The 15,688-nt window shown below is 40.8% G+C and overlaps 1 protein-coding gene across 1 annotated transcript; it reads left to right on the top strand.

The window, feature by feature from the left end:
• Positions 1 to 11,747: 11,747 nt before the first annotated feature.
• On the top strand, positions 11,748 to 15,330 carry LOC109209729. The gene is made up of 4 exons (XM_019373049.1): positions 11,748 to 12,248; positions 12,307 to 12,609; positions 13,388 to 13,446; positions 15,264 to 15,330. The coding sequence occupies exons 1-4, from the start codon at positions 11,748 to 11,750 to the stop codon at positions 15,328 to 15,330; spliced, it is 930 nt and encodes a 309-aa protein (XP_019228594.1).
• Positions 15,331 to 15,688: the final 358 nt, after the last annotated feature.

The following is a 15,688-nucleotide window of genomic DNA, read 5'->3' as shown; positions in this document are numbered from 1 at the left end:
ATTGCATCAAATGTAAGGTAACATTGTGCTCAGACCCTTTTTAGCCAACCTCTTTCCCCCTTATGTGCCTTATAGAATTTAAGAAACGCTCTACTTCCCTTGTGAACATTCTCAGGATCATTCTTTACTGCTAAACACCTCCCAAAATACATATCAACACCCTTTATATATATACAATTCAGGAAGAGTCACTGGCCCGAACAAGGCATTTTCTAAAACTTGAGATCCTCCTCAATTCTTCAACAACGACTTTTGGTTTTACTCTTACGTGTAAGACTTTGTCCACCTGATTCCATCCTCGATGAGTAACTCACCTCATTCCACGTATTGTGAATTTGTGGCTACCAATAGAGTTCCCTGATATTGCGGCTTAAGATCTACCATGTTAAACATGTCTGGTCCGTAACAAGCGTTCATCCTTTCTCAATTCGTTTCGAACCCTTTTCCTTTTCCTTGTGGGTAGATTGTGTTGTCTTTCCATTTTTGATTGCCCTTTGGCCTGGATAATATGCTGGTACCATCTTTTTTTTTGTAAATGGAATATTCATTCCCATTGCATTTTGCTCATAGTGCGGATTGATAGCCCTAGTGTGCCACACTCTTGTCTGCCTCCCATGAACTCGTAGTATTATTGTGCGTGGTTTGCTGAGTTTATCATACCACAACTTCACCACCAGTAGTCTCACTTTGCATTGTAATATGTAGACATGAACTCTCTCTAGATCTTTTAGTTGATATTCCGTGTCACCCAAGTCGGTTGCATTACGGTTAGTCCTTTATACCTTCTATTAACACTTGTGCTCTAAGCGAGTCCATCATTCTGATACGAACTATTTTATGATAACCATAACCATCTCAATTTATAGACTTTTTTCCCCATTTCTTCTCGCCTCATTCTTACTAGTTAGTGAACAGCTATGCACTTTTCCATATGTTACGTGGTCTTTTCCCTTAGTTGGGAATTCATCCCGCTCACTTCTCAACACTTGTTGGGATATCCGTGGGAAAGTGTATTCATCCGCGTATCACTTAACACTTCCTTGCTTTAAGATTCTTAAGAGGCTCTCCATCAAGTCCAAATACCCCCTTGGGTTATTATAGCATCACATATATTTCTCCCACTCGTTCCACCTTTCTTAACGCCTTGGAACTTTGGTTAAATCGCAAATCCATGATTAACCCAATTCTAAAAACTCGCAATCTTTCACATTTGACCTATAGTACTTCCTTGGGTTCCATTGTCCCTGACCCTCTAACAAGTATAAAATTCCGTTACAAACATTACTCTTAGTTTCTAGGATCGTTGACCTTGTCATTGACATTGCCATGTATGAAGAATTTACCTTCCTTAACCTTCCACCTTCTTGGAGTACTAGTGGTCTATCATTAGCATATCCTTTCAGAGAATCACATTACCCCTTATCACTTTTCTAGACTACACATGTCTTTAACAAAATATTCAAACATCATAGCTACATGGTCTTACTCTTGTTTCATTGTATTTAAGTAGCCTCACTATGACCCTTCCTCCCCCATTTGGGGCGAATGTCCCGAATTTCGATACAAGTCTTGAATTTAGCTACTTGAGCGACATATGTCTCATGTCTCTATCCCTCATATATATGTTCGACTATTAGGCAGATTCAAGTAACCATGGTATTAACCTCATAATTACTCTGCTCTTATTCAACCACACGGTCTTGTGATTCCAATTCCTCATGTCAGTATCCATTAGGAGTGTAACACGACTTCGTACATTTCTGGATTCTTATAAAATTCATAGTACAAGGGTCTTCTCATCGTGGGTTCAATTGACTCTCGTTTCATAACTTCTTTCCTCCTGTGAGAGACTTACACTCTCATCATTAATCTCCTGGTCATGCCCTCCATATATCACATGCTTATATAACAAATTTTCTTTTACACCTTAGGATCATATACATGCTTCCCACACTAGCCACATGTGCTATTCATGCTTACGTCTCATTTATCAAATCAATGCCTCTTTGGAGGCGGGTAATCACTTCTAACACTTTTCTCAAATAAAGTATGCTCATGGTACTATGTACCTATACTATATGTCCATACCATTCGTTCAACAAGATACATGTGCCATCTCCTTAATATTCAGGCCTTTTTCCATTTGTCATGTCATATGACAACATTACTTGAAATAGACGAAAGAGCGTTTAAACTTACCTTGAATCTCAATGCACGAGTTAGAAGACAATCTTATAGTCAAGCTTTATCGCACGATCTGGAGTGTTGAAGTAGGGTAACATTCCTAAATGTCCATGTAGCCTCCAATTTATAGATGTGGTCGACAACATACCAATAAGGAGGACTCTACTAGACACGACTCCGAAACATCCTAGTACACTTTAAAACCTTGGGCTCTGATACCAAGTTTGTCATGCCCCAACCTTGGGGAGCGCGACCGGCGCTCAACTGAATGGACCCGGTCGAGCAAGCTTGTTAGACACTTCCTACCCAAATCATTTACGATCAAAAGAGGACATGATTTTCATTAATTAGACAATAGGAGATTATACAACTACATTACTAAGCCATTTCATTAGTTACATTATTGATAAGTTTCAAAATACACACACCTTACGATTTAGTGGAACAAGAGTCCAAAACACAACATAATCCATTGACCTTCCCAACACCCATATACAACCCACATAATGTCTACAGAGCCTCTAAATAGATACAAAGAGTACTACAAAAGTGTTGGCAACAAGGCCCCGGCTATACCTCAAGACGTGGTAGAAATATGAACAAGAGATACAATACATGACCCAAGGATGAAATGGGGCTCACCGAGAGTTGATAAGAGGATGCACCACTAGCTGCGATCAACACTGTCTGCTATAGAATCACCTACATCCATTTATAGATGTAGCGCCCCCGGCAAAAGGGAAGTTAGTACTGTCGAATAGTACTAGTATGTATAACTAAACACCATCTCATTAGAATGAACAATAATACAAGAAGGAAATAATTATAAGTTCAACAAAAGCTTCAAACAATGCAAAAATGTCAAATAAGGGTCACATAAATTCTCAAATCAATTTCCATATTATCAGGTTGGGAAGTCTATAGTACCGATATGCCAAAATCCACAATACCACCGTGTTCTTACACGGAGTCCGATGTCGACCCGATCGGCTAGGTAATTTCATTTGAGACATCAACCATATCCACAAATTCAATTATAATTTCTAGCACAATTACCACCATGTGTGCGGCATGGCGTCCGATCACGGCCCGATCGGCTAGGCAATCTCATTTGAGACATCAACCATATCCACAATTTCAATTATCATCTCACTTCATGTTTCTTTCCCATCTTTCAATACGTTAGCACGAGCAGCCTCATTTATAAAATCATTCTTGGCACTTGGCCGTATTTCACCATTCAAGTTCTTTTTTCACATTCAAACATCATCATCATCAACAACAACAATAGGATTTCCATTCAAGACATTAAATACACTTGAGCAATTTGGGAGTCTTAGGCACATAGAGACCTTTCACAGAATTTGGCATAACAATCTTTATTTGAATTTGACTTGAACTCTAGGCCTTTTTTTAGTACATATTCCATATTTTCAAGACATCCTCAAATGGTAAGATACCTTGATGAAATCATTGGAATACACATATATTGCACATATATCTTTCAGCGCAAGTACATTTCGAAATAGTAATTTCTATAACGATCAATTTGAGGCTTACACCGATTTCATGAACACCAAGGGGGTTCAATTTTAAGAAGAGGGAGTTTTATCTATACATACCTGAAATTTGCCCCTTAATGATACTACAATGATTCACTACACTAAGAAACTTTAATCTACAATAACAACATCCAATGAGAACAATATTAGTATAGTTTAGGCGATTTAGACACTTTATCAAACACCTAGTAGGTATAAATCTCTACATCTTTTAACCATAGAATTGATTCATCCAACTACCAACATTACCAACAATTTATCCTAACATCATTCTTGAACATTTTATAACTTCCAACATCACATGGATAACCATCCATCCACACCCAACCAACAAAATTTCATCAATAATTACCTTTCAATCTCTATAATGGCTATGTATTTAAATTGAGAAATTATGGCTTCCAATCACCATCCCATGAGTCCCAATACTTCATTCATACTTATATTCCCATAATACTTCCATACATGTAAGCTTAAGGGTGTAGGATTACCTTTTGGAAGATATCTTGCAAAACCCTCCCTTTGAGTTCTTGAAGAAATTTTTTGAAAATCTAAAGATTCCATGTGTAGATTTCATCAACATAGTGTATAAATGACGGAATTTCACACCAAGATAATGGAGATTGCTTACCTTGAAGAAGATAGGAGTTTGTGGTCTTGAGAGAGTGGAGAAGAGCTCCAAAATTCGTCCAAGTGAAATGGGGGAAATGAACCCCAAAGGTGAGTACTTAAAAAGGCTTCAGGTGGGGGTAGCGTGCCTGTGCCAGCGCAATATGACTATACTTCACTGGTTTTCAAAGTTGCTGAGAGGGCTGGCGTGCCACAATCCGCGCGTTGCATTGAACCTGGCACGCTCCCAGTTATTTTTTTTATTTTAAATTTCATGTTTCTACGCTCCCCTCAATTGATACCTTGATATGATGTATACCCGAATTGACTTCCAAACCTTCATATACGTATGAAACCATGTTTATATAATAACATCCTTTCCATTTAGTGTATCTACTTGTTACACACAAATTCTTCTCATTCACAAAACTCCTTAATATGATCCAGCACACCTTAAACATATACTTTCATTTCAAAATGATGCGGTTCTATCCCATGGTCCTCCTTTAATACTTGAATATGTTATTGCCAAATACCGATGGCAAATTTTTAAATCTTCAATCATTAGGAAATTTTGACGGGGCCTTACACTATCACTGACTATGATATGCTTGAAAAAACTTTCACAACGTTTCATGCCTCCAATATGGTCTTGCATCAGCATTACCTAGATAAAGGTTTCAAGAAGTACTCTGAGTTGATTTCTCTTCTCCTTGTGGCTGAACGAAATATTATTTATTCAGTGGAATTTATTCTTTATTGTTTAAATGTATAAAAGAAGTGAATTCAGAAATATATAAAATGAGAAGTTACAAGTTATTTAGTGTTGGCTTGCCTGACAATGGTGTCCGGCGCCATCACGACCCTTAGTGGATATTGGATCGTGACACTGACACATCCAAGTGGGTGATGTCAAAATTATTGTAAGAGACAAAATTGGCTTCAAGGCCTTTATTCTATAGAGATGCTTGATAAAGCTCAACCAAATGTTTTGGTGTATGACAAATATTTGCCCAATGCCCTTTTCCACCGCAACGATAGCATTCAGTTTCTGAACCATTTGCCTTTGGCTTCTCATCTTTCCCTTTCCACTTTTGGTTGTTATTTTTCTTTGGGGGGTGATTAACATCAGGAAAATTTCTTCCTTGGCCACGGCCACGAATAGGGCCACGACCTTTTCCACGCTTAGAATAATGGAAATACACCTCATTCACTTCAGGCAATGGTGTAGACCCAATGGTTGATTTTCGTGGTTTCTCAACCCAAATCAACCCCGAACTTCCCGGAATTCAATTCCGACCATGCGTACAAGTCATAATACCTGAAGTGAATGATGCGCTAGAGCTCAAAACGACCGGTCGGATCGTTACAGTCAGAATTTTTTAAGCACCCTGATGGGAAAATAGACCACTTGATCGGTGATGGGTCCATGGTTAAAGAGATTGAGTAGTTTGATGTAGCTAGTGAATAACCATCATGTAATCATAGTTCTTTACATGAGTAGTAACCATTAGTATCAATTAGTACAATTTATTTTATGAAATAGTATTAGTCTTTTTTTTATTAAATATAGTTTTAGTATTTGCTTTATGATGCGTCTATGTCAACTATATACCTGCATATTTGAATTACCGAATAGCTGGGAACTGTTAGAATCATAAAATAAAGTCCCAAAACATTTTAATTATGCTAAGACGGAAGTGCCTAATATGAGTGTAGACATATAAAATTTATTGGGTCTATTTCATACAAAATTTGAATTAAATTCAATTGGGTTAAATAATTAATTTAGACCTTACAAATTAAAGTAGTCCATTTTTATTATTTGCAAGCCCAAGGTCCATTTCATCTTAAGGCCCAGACTCGTGCCATGTGTCAAGTGATATGGCATATCCAGTCAAATTGCAAGCCGAAAAAGATGAAGCCACGTGTTAAATGATGTGGCAATCCAAGTCTAAAAGCAAGAACCAACCATAGGTCGCCAAGTGGCTAAAATGACATGGGCTAATTAGAATCAAGCAAGAGAGTTCATATGTAGTTGGACTGTTCATCCTCTACAACTATAAATAGAGGGGTTACATAACTCTCAGGAGACATTCTGAGTTGGAGAAGAGCATTCCGCAATTGGTGAAGGCATCCACAAATAGAGAGATCAATCATCAAGTGCATAGTTCTTCAACAAAGGATTGATCAACGGAGTTTTTACCGGAGATCAATCCAAAACAACAAAGTGCTACTCAACGTTCTTGGCGATTAAATACATCGCAAGGAGGTCTACATCGTCCTACATTCGAGGAAGACGCTTCTCAAGCCCTCGAATCACGGAGAATTTCATAGAGGAGAATCAAGGGATACAAAGAATTGTACTCACAAATATTTATTAATAATATCTCTTTTTTTATATTATTTTTGTTGCAGTTTATTTTTCGTACTACAAAAATTTGTTGGGAACGAATTTTGGCACGCCCAGTGGGACCAATTCTTCCCTTTATCTCTCCTTATTGCAAGTTGAAAACTACAAACTTGAGATCTACTACTACAATGGCCTTCCGCAAGTGTGATGTTTCATGCAAAGATGCTATTGTTGCCGCATCCGCTTAGCTCAGTCATGTTGGCCCAATAACTCGAAGCAAGTTCAAGGCTAGTGGCTTGGATGGATCCGAATACTTCACCTCCTTGGAGATGGCAAAGAAGAGCAGATCTCATATGACGTTCGCAACCACAATCTCTGGGGGCAACACCCCATTCTCTCTGTTTGACGAACTTTCTCAAACGACTCTCAAACCTTGGTGGATTTGAGTATTTGGTGGATTCTTCAGTTTCAACGAAAGTCAATGCCTTGATGACTGGCGCAACTCATGAGGACAAAAAGTTCGCCATGATGGAACAAACTATAGAGGTCTTGAAGAAATCTATTGAAGACAAAGACCTTCAAATTGCTCAACTCATGAACAATATGGAGGACTATGCACCTGGAGAGTCGAGCCATGTCCCTCCTCGTTCACCTGTCTTCACCTCCCAAAAAAACAGCTGTTGAGGAATCGTTTGCAAAGTTCAACATTCAAAAGGAAAAGCAATCCACTTCAATTGCGGTTTTATCTGTCCAACAATTGCAAGACATGATAACAAACACCATCAGAGCTCAATATGGAGGACCATCGCAAAGTTCGTTGTACTACTCTAAGCCTTATATTAAGAGGATTGATTGTTTAACCATGCCAACCAATTATCAACCACCAAAGTTGTATCAATTTGATGGCAAAGGGGACCCAAGGCAACATATTGCCCACTTTGTCGAAACTTGTAGCAATGCGGGAACCATGGTGATCTTTTGGTAAAACAATTTGTTCGTTCTCTGAAAGGGAATGCATTTGACTGGTATGTTGACGTGGAACTCGAGTCCATTGATAGCTGGGAGCAACTTGAGAAGGAATTTCTCAATCGTTTTTACAGTATCCGAAGAACTGTAAGCATGATAGAGTTGACAAGCACCAAGCAAAGGAAGAACGAGCCCGTGGTGGATTACATTAATTGTTGGAGAGCATTAAGTTTGGACTGCATAGATTGCCTTTCAAAAATATCTGCTGTGGAGATGTGCATTCAAGGAATGCACTAGGGCCTTTTGTACATCCTACAAGGGATCAAACCGCGAACTTTTGAAGAACTTGCAACACGAGCGCACGACATGGAGTTAAGCATCGGAAGTCATGGAAAGGCATCTCCATTTGCTGATCAGAAGGAGTTCAAGAAAAATGTTGCATCAAAGAACCAAACCAAAGAATCAATGGCGGTGAAAGAAACTTCTGTGAAGGTCACTACTAAGCAAAAAGTGAAGGAGGATAAGACCCCGAGTCAATATCCCAATGAGGAGAAGCGTCGTCCCACCTTGAAGGAATTAGAGCCGAAGGTTTATCCATTTCTAGATTCAGACGTACCCACAATCCTTGATGAACTGCTAGACAAGAAAGTCATCGATCTCCCTGAATCAAAAAAGCCAGAGGAAATTGGCAAAGTTGGCGATCCGAAATACTGCAAGTTTCATCGCGTCATTAGCCGCCCTACAGAGAAATACTTCGTCTTGAAGGAGAAAATCATGGCTCTTGTAAGTGAAGGAAAAATCATCATAGACATGGATGAAACAGTAGAAGCAAATCATACAAGTATCGCGCTCAAAGAAAAGAAGTGTTCGAGGTTGCAGAACGCATCAAGCATCTCCGTCTCACAATTCGGAAGTTTCGAGCCCGTTGAAGTTGATCTTCCAAAGAAAACTCTTGAAGGTCCACTAGAGCTGGACACCTAGTCCAAAGACAAAGACGATGAGGGTTGGACTTTAGTCACTCACAAGAAACAAAAACATCAAGCAGTTTTGAGGCTACAACTTCCTAACACAAGAGCAAAAATAAGCGATGTGGATAAGCTACAACCACCAAGAATTGTCAAATCTTCTATTAGCAAAAAGATTAACGGTGCCTTATCACCAAAGTTCCGAAATCCGATCACATTGCATGAATTCTTTCCTAGAAAATTCCTTCATGGAGGTCACGTTGGTGCAACTCATGTAGTTTTTAGTACCGATGAAACAAAGGAAAGCAACGATGAGCTTGCTCCAATGAAAACACAAGAACATCATGATAAGGGTAAAATTGTCACGTGTTGCGCAACAATTTCCTTCACAGATGATGACTTGCTGTTGGGGTCTAGGCCACACAACAGACCTTTTTTCATTGTAGGGGCCATTCCGGAACAACATCTCAATCGCATACTTGTTGATGATGGTTCGGGTGTCAACATCATGCCAAACATGGTGCTAAAAAAGCTTGGGATCTCTATCGATGAGCTATCCAAAAGTAACCTAACAATCCAAGGTTTCAACCAAGGAGGACAACGAGCCATAGGTGTGATCCGCGTAGGATTATCCATTGGTGAGATGAAGTCAAACACCCTGATTCACGTCATAGATGCTAAATCATCATACAACTTATTGTTTGGACATCCTTGGATTCATGAGAATGGGGTGGTATCATCTACTTTGAATCAATCTCTGAAGTACAGAAGAGATGGAGAGATAGTCAAAATTGATGCAAACATCAAGACTTTCACTGAGATGGAGTCATATTTTACAGACGCAAAATTCTACCAAGATTCTTATGAACCGAAAGTGGAGAAACCATCATCAGTCGACGAAGCTGGTGTCAATTCAAAAGAAGAAAATGAGGCTCAATGGACTACCGCCAAGCTGTCTAAGAAGAGAACTGTAGAAGTCTCCATTAAACTATCATCATCTGAAGGTGACATACAAACAAAGACTGATAAGGAGCATCTAGTTTTTCGCTATGTTCCACGTGAACACCGAAAGAAAGGACAACCTTTGCAAGAAGAATGTACTGCAAAGAAGAAAATGAGTCACATAGCGATACAAGATTTGAAGGAGCATATGACTGTCACAGTTGCACAAATCCCATCCATGAATTGTGAGTCTGCTAAAGGCAATCTCCAAGCTAATAAAATAAAAGGGCACTTTGATCCTAAGGCTTTCATACTGCTTGATAAATCTGGTTACGACTTCTCCAATCCATCAAGACTAGAGAACTCAAAGAGGAAGTCACTGGTGAAAAGATACATGGGCTCAATGAGTCCCAACTAAAGTTGAGAAAGCATGCACTACGTCGCCGCTCCAAAGTTTGGGTTGGGATTCAGTTTGGTAGAGCCTCTTCGAATTTCATCTAAGAGAAGCAAAGAGAGAGCTTCATCATAATACACCTCGGTAGATGAGATGAAGGAAGTTAAGGGCAAGAAAATAAAACAACGTACGTCAGTGTTTGATCGCATTGGAGGCTCAACCCCTCGGGTCTCGGTGTTTGAAAGGCTAAGTCACAAAGGTGAACGTGTATCTTCCAATCATCTAAAGGAAGTTTCCACTACCTCAAAGACCTCCATCTTTTGTCTCTTGGGAACCACAAGTAAGTCACCATCCAGAAAGATACTAGAAAAACATAAGGATCACGTCCATGAGGGGCGGGATCATTTTGAAGTTGTTGCTGACAAAGAAATCTGTAGTGCTTTCCCATCACGTATGAAGAAGAAGTCTATTTTGTCAATATCCACAGATGGTCCACTGAAGGTGTGAAGGAGAACCATTGTTTACACTTGCCAGCCTCGTAAAGAAGCAAAGAAAGAGAAAGAAGCCATGTCGACCATCCAAGGAAGTCAAAGAGAAAGTCAGACTTTGTGGAAACATCTTATCACAAAACTATGGAAGATAGCCCATGCCTTAATGTTGATGATGGAGTACATGAGGCTCCCCCTCAACTAGAAGTTGGCGGGCAATCAACTGTGGATGAGCTTAAGGAACTCAATTTAGGCTCACCTTCATTAGTGCGCTTCTTACGCCTCAGAAAGAGGAGGAATACTCCAAGTTATTGACCGAGTACAAAGATGTCTTCGCATAGTCGTATAAAGAAATGCCCGGTCTTAGTCCTAAGGTAGCTATTCATCATTTAGGGATCAAAAGTGGAGCACTCCCTATGAAGCAGTCACAACGCATGTTTCAACCCGAGCTTGTATCACAAATTGAAGTCGAAGTCAAAAAGCTCATCTTGGCGGATTTATTCGAGAGGTGAAGTACCTATCATGGATATCGAATATTGTATCTGTCAAGAAGAAGAATGGTCAAATACGTGTTTGTGTTGACTTTCGAGACCTAAACAAGGCATGTCTAAAAGATGACTTCCCGCTACCAATTATTGAACTCATGTTTGATGCTACAACAGGGCATGAAGCTATGTCATTCATGGATGGGTCCTCCGAATACAATCAAATCAGAATGTCTCCAAAAGATGAAGAGTGTACTGCTTTCCGATCTCTAAAAGGGATATATTGCTACAAAGTGATGCCCTTCGGTCTGAAGAATGCTGGTGCCACCTACCAACGCGCGATGCAAAATATTTTGACGACATGCTTCATAGCAGGGTTAAATGCTACGTCGATGACTTGGTGGTGAAGACGAAGAGTAGGCTTTACCACCTTGAAGACCTTAGAATTGTTTTTGAAAGGTTAAGAAAATTCGACCTGAAGATGAATCCACTCAAGTGCATTTGGAGTTACCTCAGGAAAGTTTCTTAGCTTAATTGTGCGTCATCGTGGAATTGAAGTTGATCTTGCAAAGATTAACGCCATTCAGAAAATGCCCAAGCAAAGAACTTGAGGGAACTTCGAAGTCTCCAAGGAAACTTAGCATTCATCTGGAGGTTCATCTCTAATCTATCCGGACGATGTCAACCCTTCAATCATCTATTGAGGAAGGATATCCCTTTTCATTGGGATTAGTCATGTCAAAATGCTTTTGAAAGCATTAAAACATACTTGCTGAATCCACCTGTGTTAGGGGCGCCAATGCTTGGGAAGCCATTGATACTCTACATTGCGGCACATGAACGTTCACTTGGAGCACTACTTGCTCAAGAGAATGAGGAAGGAAAGGAACAAGCCTTGTACTACCTTAGTCGAACTCTGATAGGAGCTGAGTTGAACTATGCGCCTGTTGAGAAAATATGGTTAGCGTTACTTTACGCAATAAAGAAGCTAAGGCATTATTTTGAAGCATACACCATCAAACTCATCTCTCGAGCAGATCCCGTAAAGTTTGTAATGACTCAACTTGTTCTTTCTGGATGCCTAGCAAGATGGTCCATATTGTTTAACCAATATGAGATCACATACACACCTCAAAAAGATGTGAAAGGACAAGCACTAGACAATTTTCTGGCTTATCACTCTCTTCCAGCGGAATGGGAGCTTTCGGGTGAGTTTCAAGATGAAGACGTTTTGTTCATCAAAGAATTGCCACCATGGACAATGTTCTTTGATGGATCTGCACGTCGTAACGGTGCGGGGGCAGGTGTTGTGTTGATCTCTTCAGAAAGACAAGTCTTTCCATTCTCCTTTGTTTTAGGTGAAACATGCTCCAACAATGCCGCAGAGTACCAAACTTGATCGTCGATTCGAAATAGCATTAGAAATGAAGATTCTACAGTTGGAGATCTACGACGACTCTAAGCTGATCATCAATCAACTTTTGGGGAGTTACGAGGTAAAGAAGGAAGATCTATTGCCATATCATCAATATGCTTCTTGTTTACTTGAAAATTTCGACCAAGTGTTCTTAAACCACGTCCCAAGAGAAAAAAATCACGAGGCTGATGCTTTGGCTAACTTGTCCACGACGATGGCACTTGGAGAGAATGCATCAACAAACGTATATGTGTGTCATCGATGGGTTATTCCTAGACTTCTGGATCTTCAAATCAACGTAAGCCAATTCTGTTCGAGTGATTGAAGAAGAAGATTGGAGGCAACCACTGATAGAGTACCTTGAACATGGAAAGTTACCTGAAGATCCGTGACAAAGAACAGACATCAAACGAAGAGTACCACGATTCATCTTCTATAAGGGGACATTGTTTCACCGATCTTTTGAAGGACTATTCTTGAGATGTCTTGACAAAGAAGAAGCCCACCAAGCGATGGAGGAAGCACATTCTGGCTCATGTGGAGCACAATAATCTAGTTCCAAGCTCCATTTCTGCATCAAGAAGATGGGGCAGAGTTTCGCCCAAGACCGTCCTCAGCCACAGAGATTTTCGTAGTTTTCTTGGTTTGGCAGGCTATTATCGCCGGTTTGTTCATGGATTCTCATCTATCGCATCGCCCTTGACCAAAGTTGACTCAGAAGGTGTTTCAATTGTATGGTGGGACGAGTGTGAGGAGAGCTTTTAGAAGCTCAAGACAGCTTTGACCACAGCTCCAGTGTTGGTTTTTCCATCACTTCAGGTTCAGTATACCATGTTATTGTGATGCTTCGAGAGTAGCGGATTGGTTGTGTGTTGATGCCAGGAGGGAGAGTTATTGCTTATGCTTCTCTTCAGTTGAAGGCCCTATTGAGAAGAACTACCCTGTTCATGATTTGTAGTTGGTGCCATAGTTCACGCGTTGAAGATTTGGAGGCATTTACTTGTATGGCGTATTCTTGTAAGGTATTCACTGATCATTCGCAGTCTTCAGATTTGTTCAAGCAAAAGGATCTTAATTTGAGGTAAGCGGAGAGGTTGGAGTTACTTAAGGATTATGACATCACTATATTGTACATCCGGGAAAGGCCATGTTGGTGGCCGATGCTTTGAGCCGAAAGCAGTGAGTATGACTAGGGAGTTTGGCATATATCCCATTTAGGGAGAGACCTCTTGCGGTTGATGTTCAGACCTTGGCCAATCGGTTCGTGAGGTTGGATATTTCGGAGGCCCAAGTCGGGTATTGTCTTGTGTGATTTCTCGGTCTTCCCTATATGAGCGCATCAGAGAGCGTCAGTATGATAATCCACACTTGCTTGTTCTTAGGGGACAGAGTTCAGCATGATGATGCAGAGATGTGTCTATTGGAGATGATGGGGTATTGAGGATGCAGGGCCGGATTTGGTGTGCCCAACATGAATGGGCTTTGGGAGTTAATTCTGGAGGAGCCCATAGCTCGCAGTATTTCTATTCATCGGAGCACGAAGATGTATCAGGGATCTTAGACAGCATTACTGGTGGCGGAGAATGAAGAAAGATATTGTGGCGGGTTTGTAGCTCGATGTCTCAATTGTCAGCAGGTGAAATATGAGCATCAGAGACGGTGGCCTGCTTCATGCGGATTGGTTATTCCCGAGTAGAAGTGGAGCGGATCACTATGGACTTTTGTAGTTGGGCTTCCACGGACTTTGAAGAAGTTCGATGCTATTTGGGTGATTGGTGGATCGGACCTGACCAAGTCCACGCACTTCATTCCTATCTGTACACTTATTTTCGAGCGGTTAGCAGAGATATTATTCGGGAGATTGTTTCAGTTGCATGGTGTCCCAGTTTTCCATCATTTCAGATCCGGGACACTCAGTTTACTTTCTAGTTTTGGAAGTCTGTTTCAGCAGGAATTGGGTACTCAGGTTGAGTTGAGCACAGCTTTTCACCCTCAGACGGACGGGCAGTCGAGCGCACTATTAGATATTGGAGGATATGTTATGCGCTTGTGTTATTGATCTCGGAGGGTCATGGGATCAGTTTCTACCGCTTGCAGAGTTTTCTTACAACAACAGCTACCAGTCGAGTATTCAGATGGCTCTATATGAGGCTTTGTACGGGAGGCACTGTAGATCTCCAGTTTGGTTGGTTCGAGCCCCGGTGAAGTAGGCTATTGGGCCAAATTTGGTTCAGGGATCTTTAGATAAAGTGAAGGTGATTCAGGAAGAGACTTCGTACAGCACAGTCGAGGCAAAAGAGTATATGCTGATAGGAAGGTTCGAGATGTTGTCCTTCTGGTCGGTGAGGAGAAGGTTCTGTTGAAGGTCTCGCCACAAAAGGTGTTATGAGATTTGGAAAGAAAGGGAAGTTGAGTCCGCGATTCATTAGGCCTTTTGAGGTACTCGGAGGATTGGAGAGGTGGCTTATGAGCTTGCCTTGCACCCACTTGTCGAGTGTGCACCCAGTGTTCCATGTTTCTATGCTCCGTAGTACATTGGAGATCCGTCTCATGTTCTGGATTTCAGCACGGTTCAATTGGAGGGTGATTTGAACTTATGATGTAGAGCCAGCAGCTATTCTGGAGCGTCAAGTTTGGAAGTTGAGATCAAAAGATATAGCTTCGATGAAGGTGCAGTGGAGAGGTCAGCCCGTGGAGGAGGCCACCTGGGAGATCGAGCGGGAGTGCGGAGCAGATATCCTCACCTGTTTGAGGCTTCAGGTTATGTTTCTTGACTCGTTCGAGGGACGAACATTTGTTTAAGTTGGGGAGGATGTGAGACCCGGCCGGTCGTCTCATGAGTTACCGCTCCGTTTTCCCATTTCTACTTCTTATTGCTTTGTTCATCTGTGTTTTTAGGTATCGGGTTGGATGGATTGAATCTGGATTGGCTTTGGTGAAGTTTGAGGCACTTAGTCTCTTTTAAGAAGGCTTAAGTTGGAAAAATCAATCGTATGTTGACTTATGTGTTAGAGGGCTCGGATGTGAGTTCCGATGGTTCGGTTAGCTTCGGGAGGTGATATATGACTTAGGAGTGTGATCGGAATGGGTTTTGGAGGTCCGGAGTAGATTTAGGCTTGAATTGGCAAAGTTGATATTTTGGCGATTTCTTGGTGGATAGGCGAGATTTTGATATAAGGGTCGGAATGGAATTCCGAGAGTTGCAGTAGCTTCGTTATGTGATATGGGATGTGTGTGCAAAAATTTCAGGTCATTCGGACGAGGTTTAGTTGGGTTTTTGATCAAAAGCGTATTTGGAAGATTTTAGGAACTTAGGCTTGAAT

This window comes from Nicotiana attenuata, unplaced genomic scaffold (assembly GCF_001879085.1).
Source record: "Nicotiana attenuata strain UT unplaced genomic scaffold, NIATTr2, whole genome shotgun sequence".
Classification (NCBI taxonomy): domain Eukaryota; kingdom Viridiplantae; phylum Streptophyta; class Magnoliopsida; order Solanales; family Solanaceae; genus Nicotiana; species Nicotiana attenuata.
This window is presented reverse-complemented; position numbering and strand designations above follow the sequence as displayed.